The 13,091-nt window shown below is 42.4% G+C and overlaps 1 protein-coding gene across 1 annotated transcript; it reads left to right on the top strand.

The window, feature by feature from the left end:
• Positions 1-10,969: 10,969 nt before the first annotated feature.
• Positions 10,970-12,794, top strand: sox3 (SRY-box transcription factor 3). Its single transcript, XM_062524175.1, has one exon. The coding sequence runs from the start codon at positions 11,184-11,186 to the stop codon at positions 12,078-12,080; it is 897 nt and encodes a 298-aa protein (XP_062380159.1). The 5' UTR covers positions 10,970-11,183; the 3' UTR covers positions 12,081-12,794.
• The last annotated feature ends 297 nt before the right edge of the window (positions 12,795-13,091 follow it).

Below are 13,091 nucleotides of genomic sequence, written 5' to 3'. Positions count from 1 at the left end.
TATCACAGCATACTAAAGGCTCATATCATATCACAGCATACTAAAGGCTGGGTCATATCACAGCATACTAAAGGCTCATATCACAGCATACTAAAGGCTGGTCATATCACAGCATACTAAAGGCTCATATCACAGCATACTAAAGGCTGGGTCATATCACATCATACTGAAGGCTCATATCACAGCACACTAAAGGCTCATATCACAGCATACTAAAGGCTGGGTCATATCACAGCACACTAAAGGCTCATATCACAGCATACTAAAGGCTGGGTCATATCACAGCACACTAAAGGCATATCACAGCATACTAAAGGCTGCTCATATCACAGCACACTAAAGGCATATCACAGCATACAAAAGGCTGGGTCATATCACAGCACACTAAAGGCTCATATCACAGCATACTAAAGGCTGGTCATATCACAGCATACTAAAGGCTCATATCACAGCATACTGAAGGCTGCTCATATCACAGCATACTAAAGGCTGGTCATATCACAGCATACAAAAGGCTGGGTCATATCACAGCACACTAAAGGCTCATATCACAGCATACGAAAGGCTCATATCACAGCATACTGAAGGCTGCTCATATCACAGCATACTAAAGGCTGGGTCATATCACAGCATACTAAAGGCTCATATCACAGCACACTAAAGGCTCATATCACAGCATACTAAAGGCTCATATCACAGCATACTAAAGGCTGGTCATATCACAGCATACTAAAGGCTGGTCATATCACAGCACATTAAAGGCTCATATCACAGCATACTAAAGGCTGGTCATATCACAGCATACTAAAGGCTCATATCACAGCATACTGAAGGCTGCTCATATCACAGCATACTAAAGGTTGGGTCATATCACATCATACTGAAGGCCCATATCACAGCATACTAAAGGCTGGGTCATATCACAGCACACTAAAGGCTCATATCACAGCATACTAAAGGCTGGGTCATATCACAGCACACTAAAGGCTCATATCACAGCATACTAAAGGCTGGGTCATATCACAGCACACTAAAGGCATATCACAGCATACTAAAGGCTGCTCATATCACAGCACACTAAAGGCATATCACAGCATACAAAAGGCTGGGTCATATCACAGCACACTAAAGGCTCATATCACAGCATACTAAAGGCTGGTCATATCACAGCATACTAAAGGCTCATATCACAGCATACTGAAGGCTGCTCATATCACAGCATACTAAAGGCTGGTCATATCACAGCATACTAAAGGCTCATATCACAGCATACCAAAGGCTGGGTCATATCACATCATACTGAAGGCTCATATCACAGCATACGAAAGGCTCATATCACAGCATACTAAAGACTGAAGAGGAACTTGCATAATAACTGCCAAAGGTCTGGGGTTAAAACAGCTTCACATCATCTCTATCATACTGTATTTAAGCAGATTAGATTGCTCACAGCTTTCAATTCCTTTGCAACATACTGTATATTCCCAATAATGTCGCTTGCACTTGTATTTGCATGTACTGTAATACTGTAATTCAACATTTCAACATCTGTAGTTAACATTTATTTTTGCATAAGCAAACTGTTTATTAATGTTTTTGAGCATAGTCTTTTCCCTCCTGACCATCAAACTCCAGGTCAGTTTCCCTCACCAAGTTTTGTGGTGTGCCATGTTGTCTATTCTACTCAGCTATTTAAAAAATGTTGAATATCAACAATGGCTTTCGCGGCGGCATTGTCAACTTTTGTATGAAGCAATCTTGGCTGAATGAGATGGCTCCCAGAGCTGGGAGGGCTCGGTGCTGGTGTGGATGGGGGAGACCGCCTGCCTGCCTGCCTGCCTGCCTGCCTGCCTGCCTGCCTGCCTGCCTGCAGGAGCCGGGGGCTCTGTGGCTCTGTGGCTGGGGACACTCACGCAGACCCTCCTGCCCGTGCCGAGTGCTGCTATCCATCTGTGTGCTGCTTAAGGGCCGTCCAGTGACCTGCACACACACACCAGCAGAGACAAGCCACCGATAGAGAGACCAGCCTGCCAGGTGAGTGTCTTAATGGGTGGACAGCAGATGAGTGTGTGTGTGTGTGTGTGTGTGTGTGTGGTGGTGTTGTACTGGTGTTGGGGCTGGTAATTGGGGCGGGGGGAGGAAGGGAGGGAGCTATTGAGATGCTACACCCCACTGATTTAAGATCAGCCTTGGGGAACATATTAGTCACTTAGCAAATCAGCACTGCTTAAAAGCCTGTCTCACAGTTAGACACATTTACTAACAGTTTTAATGTTGTTTAATTAATGATGATTAGAGTGAGGATTAGTCCTTATTACTGCAGTCTTAAACACTTAACCACTCTCATCAATCATCATTTATTAAACCAAATTTCCTCTAAAAACACACTTTTATAGTAAGTAGCACATAATTATATTTTGGATGGCAAGTCATTGTGGTGGATAATGTCACTTGTGGACTGTATAGTTTGGGTGTAAAAAGAGGAAATAGAAGAGTGCTGATGGCTGTGCAGAAATAATGGTGAACTGTTTTGGAGGAAGCACTGGGCTGACAGTCTTATGAAATGGGAATAAGCCAGCCTCCCCACATCATCTCCTTTATTAGTGCCAATGAATGGGGGACTGTGTGAGCTTCATGAGGCAAAGCAAGTGTGTGTGTGTGTGTGTGTGTGTGTGTGTGTGTGTGTGTGTGTGTGTGTGTGTGTGTGTGTGTGTGTGGCCTTGGGTTTGTGGAAGTTCAGTGTCTTTGTCAGGCTGTCAAGAAGGGCAGGCAGTTTGTGTGTGAAATGTCTCTCCGGACCATTGCAGCAGCAACAGCTTGTATCTGCCATTGACATGTCACTCTGCTGGGCTTTGAGCTGTCAACCTGGCCGTACACATTTCAACCCCTGCTGAGACTGTGTGTGTGTGGGTGTGCAAGTGCAAGTCTATTTCTGTGTTTGTGTGTGTGTGTGTGTGTGTGTGTGAGTGTGTGTATGAGAGAGGGGGAGATAGATAGAGAGAGAAAGAGAAAGAGTGGGAGAGTGTGAGAGAGAGAGAGAGAGAGAGAGAGAGAGTGTATGTGTGTGTATGGAAGTGTGTGCCTGCATGTGTACATACGATGTAGGTGTGCAAGTGCAAGTCTATTTCTGTGTGTGTGTGTGTGTGTGTGTGTGTGTGTATGAGAGAGGGGGAGATAGATAGAGAGAGAGAAAGAGAGAGAGAGAGAGAGAGAGAGAGAGAGTGTGTGTGTGTGTATGGAAGTGTGTGCCTGCATGTGTACATATGATCGGGTGAAGGTTCACAAGTGTTTGTGCTCCAGTGGGCAGTGAATATGGTGAAACGTAGAGCACTGCTGTAGAGAACTGCTTTAGATTGCCCCTGTAATTGAGTGAGCCCTAAACGCTCCACTTTACACTGCTCTTTGTGAACCACAGAGTTATCCAGGGTGAGTTTGTTGCCACCATTTAGGAAAATGAGGCTTTCACATGGAACATAAAGGAAACGTATTTAATGTATTAGTGGAATGTTAGCTGTTTCAGAAAGAGGGTGTAGCGAACAGAGAATAATGTGTAACTGGACCTCTATCTTATGTATTTGTCATTATATTGGTTATTCATTTGGCATTGGTGTCGGTAATATTGTTGGTGCTTTTGTTGAAAGTAACCGGAATACTCGCTTACCTATTTGACAGTTTGGTTGACAGTTACTGTGGAAACGTCCAGATTATTGATTTTTTGGGTGCTTTGTTCAGTGCTTCCTTGAATCAGTGCCTAAGGACAATTTATTGATTGGTTGAATTCACAAGTTGAGCTATCACTAAAAAGACCAGTTTGAATGCATTTGGAGCCTCTAGAGCCAGTGTACAGCACATGCACCTGACATAGTACACATACCACACCTCGTTCAGCGCCATGTCGGAGAGTCCAGGCATCCTCTCGGCTTCAGGGCAGGGAGAGTCCACCTCAGCCTCCGCCGCCCCCCCCCTCACAACACACCCCTTTCACCCCCTGCCAAGGTGACCACCCTGCTCTCTGTGCTATCCATTATCCTGTCAACAGGGCCCATGTCCCGGGCCACCCCACCGAACCCTCAGAACACTGGCAGTAATGAAATCATCTCCAATCCCCCAGGCCCATCTCATCGGGCTGAAGGTAATTAATACATTTGGAGGGCGATGACTAACTCTTAATTAAATTATGCCTCCTTTAATGAGACCTTTACGCGGAACTAAATTTATGGCCGGTATCTCCATTATCAAGTGCTTGGCGGGCAACAGAGATTTGTCATTTTCACCCAAATCACTCCGAGATTAGACGTGCCAGAACTCATGATTAATATATCAATTTATACATGTTTGTTTCTCTCTTCAGGATTTAATAAATTACCCCCCATAATTAGTTCACCCTGCTTCTCCAACAGCCTCAATTTCTGCAATTAATGCACCAAGTGCTATCATTACATATTCATTTTGGGAGGAAATATACAGATAACAACTTCACGGTATTAATCATGTTACAAAATTGGGTGTATTTAATTAATGAAAGATACATTCTGCAAATTAATTGTGCATTCTCACAATATTATCTTAACCTAATGAAGGCTTGACAAAGGGACTGTTTCATTTTTTAACGGAACCTAGATTAGTGGATCTCAATTATGTCTAAAACAATAGCCAGGCGCTTACCAAGGCCTAACGCAAAGCAAAAACTGAAGATTCTGCACTTTCTACCAAACAAAAAAAGAAGAAAGTTTCCATTGTTTTGGGGAAACTGTACTACATGGCAATGATTCAAAAGATACATGGGAAGTAATGAGCTCTGTAATTAGCGCTGCAGGCAATAATGGCATTTTAAAAGATCAAATTCCAGCAGTCCATAATGTGTGATTGACAAAGAACAGAAATGTCTGTTCCCTTAATGATTTGTATTGTCTGAGAGAGACTGAGTCATAAACCCATACCATTACACATGCTTCTCAGACATGGTTTTGTCCCATAACCCTGTGTTATATCTGAATGTATAGTTAATGCTGTATTGGCCGTATTATATGACAACCATACTGGAGACATTCATTAGAATTTTGTTTCCAGCAATAAAATTTGTGTGCACAAAAATATTCATTTAATGGCAGCAGTTGCTCCAGTTAATTCCACTAATTGACCACTCAAAATCCAAATTAAATTAGTCATTTTCTGCCTAATTAAAATAACAATTTACCTGAAATTACATTTCAGTGCAGTTCCAAATATAATTCAGAGGATTATTTTCATTTAACGCGTCATATACCAAATGTGTTTTTATTAATGTTCTTTTAATATTCCTGGCTGTACGCGAGAGATATTGTTAAAAAATGTTGCCGCGAGAGCGCTGTGAGCTTGTGCATCCACTCCATGTATTTGCTGTCCTAATGGCCTGTGCTCTGCCTGATGTGCAGCCAGGAGTTTCATGCTGCATTGCTCCAAAAGCCCAATCCATCACGCACAGGCCTGGAGTGGCCAGCTTTTGTCGGACGGCCAATACACACAAGATATCTATGCTATCAGGGCCGCTTTTCTGCAACTATTGTCATTTGCCATCCAAATCACGTTGGCAGAGAGCTAAACAAAACATATGTTTGCAGTCAGATTCTTCAGGTTGGTCAATCACGCAGTGAAATCTGACTGATGTTTCCACAGCAGTGTTAAAGATGTGTTTCAAATGTATAGTGTTGCTGTGCCTCTACTGTCACTGCCACTTATCTTAAAAGCACCTCCGGACAACTTCAGGTCCATTCCATCCTTTGACAGAATTAACAAAGTTCTTTCTCTCTTTCTCTCTCTCTCTCCATTCCATCCTTTGAAAGAATTAACCGAATTCTTTCTCTCTATCTCTCTCTCTCTCTCTCTCTGTATGTGTATGTAGATTTGAGCAGAGCAGAGTGTACATAATCATAGGGAATATTGAGGGGGGAGAGTGGGGGGAAGTGATCAGGAGTGGTGGGGAGTGGTCACGCCTTGTCTGCTCTTGGCGGAGGCAGGTTAAAGAGATTACACTGGGGTCTATGTTTACCACCTCAGCTCAGCCCCGCTCTCCAAGCAGCCATAATGAGCGGGGCTATGCTTGGCCTGCTGGGAAAAAAGGGGGCCAGAGGAGTACAAGCATTCTTCACGCTCGGTTACAGTGGGGAAGACAGTGAGCAGGCTGCTGTCAGACAGACCAATATCGCTCCCAGTCATATAGCCAAGCCAACACTGCACTGGAGATCACAGGAAACCTGTCTCAAGCATCCACACTCCAGTATGTCCTGGCCATGCATTACAAGGAAGATATGGAATAATGCTCACTGCAGACGTTTCCCACCAGTCAATCACCCCCCCAATACTAATACTTGAAATATTATGCTCAAGTAATATCACTCACTGTCTAAAATAATCTCTTGTTTCAAACTGTAAAATGGTATGCTACATGGTCAAATAACTGGTAGAGAAAGAGAGTGCAGACAGAGGTGAGCTTATCTCAGTTAAGTGAAGAAACCTGATTACAGAGAATTACCAGGGAAACACCGATTTGCCTTCCAACAACAACCCTCTCTTGGTAGAATTCCATGGAATTGTGAAATATTGATGAACAGCAGATGTACGGATTAGTCATTATTCCTGAGAAATTCTGCACTTCCTTCTCTCTCTCTCCACCCTTTGTCTACTGTAATATTTCAGCAAGTATTGTTAATGTCATAGGGGAGGCCATACATGGTGATGCAAACAATATCAAAACCAAAACCAGTGCTGCACCCTAGACACTCCTTAACAACATAAGATAAGTCTGTTTTGCTCCTTTACTCGCTCCCATGCCACCTTCTGTTCCTGCCCAAATCATGCCCCTTCACTCCTCTCTCTTTAGACTACTCTGAATGCATTCGTTTACATGATCACATGGGGCCATGATAATATATAGCCACACAAAGGTTTCTGAATAGTTGCTACTTTGGCCACAATGAGCACAGATTTATGGTTATAATTTGTTCAACCCTCAATGGCAGAAGATAGAATGGCACACGAAAATGAGACAAACTTGTTAACAAACTGTTGACATTATTGTTTAAAAGAAAACACATATCACCCAATGTGTTCATGAATTTGTAGATATAATAGAATGGTAGGACCCCCCCCCCCCCCCCCCCCTCCATGTAAACTCCATGGCTACAGCCTTGGTTCATGCTATGTGGATGCATTAAGTGATCTATGTATCTCCCTTTAACCTATTGAATTAAATTGTTCAGTAGTGGCACCAGGCTTTTCAAACATAACAGGGTAGCCTACACCTGCAGGCTGCACTTTCCAACCCCTAAACCACTTTGCAAGTGTAAGGCAGTGATATGGAAAAGGGGAAATAGTGGGAATCAGGACAGTTCGTTCTGTTGAAGCATTCATCTTGTGCATTGTGGCAGACACTAGACATCTCTTGTCTGGTGACTCGACCACTGGGACTATCGGATATCCGCGCGTCGGTATGACAGTCAGGCGTTGTTCTCTGTGCAGTTACAAACTTTCTAGCTCTGAATTCCTCAGTATCACATAGCCTATTAATAATAACAATAGCAATCATAAAAAATAATACAACAATAATAATTTTAGAACGTTTATATTCATTGTAGGCGCAAAGTTTGAAAAGAATAAACCTGGCAACATCCGTTTTAAATATGTATTTTTTTGATAGGCCTACGCTTCCTTTACTATAACTCAACTAGTTTTTTGTGGCTCACAGTGCCATTTTAGGATTTTAATATTTTCAAAAAGTGAATGTAAAACCCATATCCGGACATGATATCGCTGTAGGCTATATGTGACGACTTCCTCTGATAGGGGGTATGGCGCGGCTCTTCTTTTTGGTGACCCGTGAAGATGATTTTACCTGTGTTGAAACGAGAGGGGACGCAACCATTCATCGCAGCACAATGGGAATAGCAGACCGTGCTTAAATTGCATCTTCATTTGCATGCCTGGTCCAAAAATCATGCAAATCCTAATGAGACAGTCTCCATTGTTAGCGTAATTGAAAAACCATTCTTTGTTAATTACAGTTACTCAAAGGCCTTGTCCGCAGTCACTGGATTGAAACAAAAAAGTTATTGATTCCGAAGGCCAAAAGATTTAAAATGGACATTTAATGCATTGGGTTATACACTCTCTGCTGTTCATGTGCACTGATCTTCATGAACCACACTGTCCATGTTGAAATGTATTTAATTTAGTGAGTTTGGTGGATCAGTTGAGTGGATTTGTCGCTCGACGTATTGTCAGGGGCCAGGTCTCCGTGGCAAATTTCATAATAGAAAATTCCATTAAGGTCAAATACATTAATTAGGCCCACTATGATTCACGCACTGCTGTTTTATCAACGAACTACATAAATTAACTAATTTGTGCTTTAAAAAAAAAAAAAAAAAAAAATCCAATGACTTTCCCAAGCAAATTATTTTGTCAGCTGTCAATAATTGTTGTAAATTAAATCTAAATGCATATCTTGCGTCATTGTCTTGAAAGTGCCATATCGATGGATTGTTGAATTCTTATGAAGTCCTTAAAGAATAATAATTTTAAAAAAGCCTCAGCGTCTGCTGACATTTTCTTTATATTGATAAATTGCATAACTAAAACATAGGATGAAGACTGTTTTAAAATTATCTCTTTCAGAATTTACTGGTAGGCCTAAGTTCAATTATTTAGGGCAGTTATATCTCGGGTAAACTATATCTCGCTTTGGGAATTATATGGCACACTTAAGAATTAGTCATCTGTGATGTCTTTTTTCCCACAGACAAAATAACCACCTTAATCAACCGTGTTTTATCTTAACAGGAGCTAGCCTACCTGCAAATGTTCATGAAGTTGTGCCTACAATAACGACAACATTACCCAATGCTAAATAATTAACAATTCGACTAAAAAGACACCCACACAATGAGGCTTCTTCCTGCCCATTCTTAGAGCTAATTGAAAACTCAGTGCTTTCCCATCGTCGGATCGAGTGGGTTTCCGAAGCCGGGGGCTCAGACCTCGATAGTGTTCTACACTTGCATGGCTTTGCTGGTGGTCCCCGCCTTTTGCTGTCGTTAATTGGCAAATTGAACAGAAACCATCATTACGGAGTCCCGGGTACATGGAGTTTTCCTTTCCAGCGGTCCTGACTATTTCCATAAGAAGATTACATGAGGATCATTTCCCCGAAACCCCTCGGTTAACCTAAATCTCCATCTTCGCAGAATTACTTGTCGACCCAATCATTAATTAGTTTAGTGATAAGGAACATTCACTGGAATAGCTGTGCGTTAAATTTGCTGCACCATGCTTCACGTAAACGGCATGGTATCGTGAAAATGCAGGTTGAAATAAGCGAATAATAATAGTCTAATAATAATGATAATAATAATATCAATAATGATAATAGGCAAATATTTCTCGTGCGCAATATTACTGAGATACAGCCTACGTTTCATGTGGATTTTGTAGATTGAAATATGTTAGGCCATATGAAAAATGTCACAATATCTAGGATAAAGTTTAAAGTAACTTATAGGTTGCCTAGACACTTAACAATGTTAATTTTAAGACAATCAAGTCTCCAAGTAGGCCTGCTACTTTTGTTAAATATTTATGGAACATGATTTCGAAAAATAGTATAGTAGGGTAAACTTTATTCTGGGATAATTAGTGCGTGTTAAATACGCTTCTTGAATGTGCAGGCATTAAATCGTTCGGTCTCTGCAGGGGTGCCATCCCAAGAAGCGCCCGTGTTCATCGGCGACGTTTTCGATTGGCGAATCGCTTGTAATCATTTGCAGGTGTGAAGTTTTGCCCGCGGCCAACAGCGAAATCTCACCTCGGCTAAAGACTTTAGATTGCTGAGCTGAACGGTAGCCGCGCGTTTCGGGTCGTTTGCAAAAGATGCATGCTAATTAAGGACTTGCGACGCTTGGCACCTTAATCATCATTAGCATCGCTACGGCACCACGGCCTACGTGCCAGATCTAGCGGATTGGAACATAGAGCACATCTCTTAAAATCTTACCTCCAAAACAGTGAGTCTCTGATAATACCCACAAGCATCAGTTAGGTCATCTCATTTGAGCGGCAACAGAAACCACAAGGGGGCGACGATGGCCTATATTTATCTCTGTAGATGATCTGGCCTGGTTTGATTGGCGTTACATCTGGCTGCGAGCCCACTTTTTTTCTCTTGGAGAGGGATTTACATCACTGAGATTTTGAAGGGGAGGACTAGGAAATTGTATTTAACACAGTAAACTAATATATGAGCATTACAAAAACGGCCGTTGAAAACCAAACAGTGTTTGTGTGAAGAATCAGATTATATAATTTAGGCTACTATCCGCAGTTTAGTCAGACCATTCTGGTAAACAACTGATAGCAGGACGTGTAGGGGACATGACAGTGTGAGTGTTAAAAATATTGTATAGCCTACACTAAAAATAATTTAGGTGAACTGCTCCGACGAGTCTTAAAGCGATAAGTAGGCCTAGGCTATTAACCTAGTCTTGTTCGTTTTAAAACAATGAATCAATAGTTTAACAAACACGCCAATATTGCAATATTATTGTATTTGATGCTGGAAATGTCATGAGACTGTGCTGGACAATTAGCCTACATAAGTATTACGACGTTGTGCCTCCTATGTGCTGATATTGTCATCGCTGTGTTTGTTTAGTTTAAAAATAATAAGCAACTCAGCATCAATTTGTTGCCCAAAGTTGTGTTGTATGATAACACGTTTGTCAGTAAAATCATCACCCTTGTTTATTCAGTTATGAAGCCCCAAACTTCTAACATCCAAGTCAGTTTTTTTTTTACACCAGCCCAAAATATTGCGCGTTTTTTTCTGCTACACTTGCTTGGCTGACGGATTCAACGCTGTGCTGTGATTGGTCGACACGCATCATTGTTGTTATCCCAATCACATGGCCGTGCCCCTCTTAACAGCTGAGGCTGCCGAGCAAGTTTGCAGAGTTCTGTCGCAGAGCCGTAGCGAGCAGAACTATCAAACCTCCAGAGTCTGACTGTCAAATCGCATTTCAGAAGAGATCCAAACAGAATTTCCTCGATTGGGTTTGGCAACAAACTGAAGGCTACCTCTTGGTGAGAACAGTTTTGGCTCCACTTGCCAAACTTTTTTTCTTCGTCTGTGAGAGAACTCTTGAACCGGTTGAATGTATAGCATGATGGAAACCGAGATCAAGAGCCCGCTCCCGCAGTCTAACTCGGGTTCGGCGGCTGGCGGAAAGAACAACAGCTCCAACGAAGAGCGGGTGAAGAGGCCCATGAACGCGTTCATGGTGTGGTCCCGTGGCCAGCGAAGGAAGATGGCTCAGGAGAATCCCAAAATGCACAACTCCGAGATCAGCAAGCGGCTTGGAGCTGACTGGAAACTTCTGACTGACGCCGAGAAAAGACCTTTCATCGACGAGGCCAAGCGGCTGCGAGCGATGCACATGAAGGAGCATCCGGATTATAAATACCGTCCCCGCAGAAAGACCAAGACCCTGCTCAAGAAAGACAAGTATTCCTTGCCTGGAGGACTTTTGGCGCCAGGTGCCAACGCTGTCAATAGTGTCTCTGTAGGACAACGAATGGACAGCTACGCGCACATGAACGGTTGGACAAACAGTGCGTATTCTCTTATGCAGGACCAGTTGAGCTACCCGCAGCACCACAGCATGAACAGTCCGCAGATCCAGCAGATGCACAGGTACGAGATGACCGGCCTCCAGTACCCCATGATGTCCACAGCCCAGACGTACATGAACGCGGCATCCACATATAGCATGTCCCCGGCGTACACACAGCAGACCAACAGTGCTATGGGCTTGGGATCCATGGCATCAGTGTGCAAGACAGAGCCCAGTTCGCCTCCACCGGCCATCACCTCCCACTCTCAGAGGGCATGTTTAGGTGACCTGCGGGACATGATCAGTATGTACCTTCCTCCCGGGGGAGACAGCGCAGATCATGCCGGCCTGCAAACCAGTCGTTTACACAGCGTGCATCCGCACTATCAGAGTGCTGGGACTGGAGTGAATGGAACGCTACCCCTCACACATATCTGAAAAGACTTCTAAAAATGTGGGGAAAAAACTGAGTACTTCGGATACTTGAACACTTTGGTTTTGCAAAAGAGTCGAGGTTCAATAGTTTTGTTTTAAAAGAATGAAATTATTTTTAATCTAAACGAGTTGTCAATTTTAAAGCATTTTAAGACGACATATCGTGGAATTTGAGTGTTGAACCCAACAAAATATTGTATTGCAAATGAGCTTCTATCATAAGCTATAAGCAATCAACTTTTGTAGAAGAATTGGACTTCCATTCTTTATTGCCATCTTGTTTTCTCTCTATGAAAAAAGGCACGTGGCTTCGTGACGAGGCTGTTGTATTTCACAAAAAAAGACACTGGAGGGAGAGTCCACTCATTAATGTTTACACTTCATTTGTAGAATGTCAGTTTGTCTGCTGTGTCCAAATCTGTGTAGTCTATTTTCTCGAGCTAGTTTTTTTCTTTAATGAAAGACTGTGCGGGTCGCAAGCGCAAGTTTATTTATAGAAAGTTGTTCTGTTTTTCCTCCCAAGAAACGCTTGTGGGCCTCTGTGCGTCTCGTTGGAGATGTTGCATTTTTTGTTTTGTGAAAATTTTCTTTTCTGTGATATGTTTTGCAGTATCAGGTGACCCATTTTGTGGGCGGAGAAGTTTATTTAAACTGATGTTTTTACTTATTTTAAGACCATCCTCTATTCTTAAATGAATAAATTTTTACAAAACAAGACTTGTGATTGTACATATGATTTATTTCACGCAACCGAGCAGGCATACAATTTAAGATGAGTTTTCACTCCTGTTTAAAGTTTGATTTAGGCTTGGTGGCAATATGTTACATTTGTTATGAAAACTCGACACAGGTTGAAACAGGTAGCCTAACTGTCTGATAATGTATGGCAAAAACGCACACTTCACATTTGACATTTTCACGCAAAAAGGAATTCTTAAACTGCTTAGGTGAGTCTAGTAAAGTCAAGCCATTGGGTTTGCCACAAAATGCCACTTGGTGAATCTCGGCACTGGC

This window comes from Sardina pilchardus, chromosome 21, assembly GCF_963854185.1.
Source record: "Sardina pilchardus chromosome 21, fSarPil1.1, whole genome shotgun sequence".
In the NCBI taxonomy this organism is placed as follows: domain Eukaryota; kingdom Metazoa; phylum Chordata; class Actinopteri; order Clupeiformes; family Clupeidae; genus Sardina; species Sardina pilchardus.
This window is presented reverse-complemented; position numbering and strand designations above follow the sequence as displayed.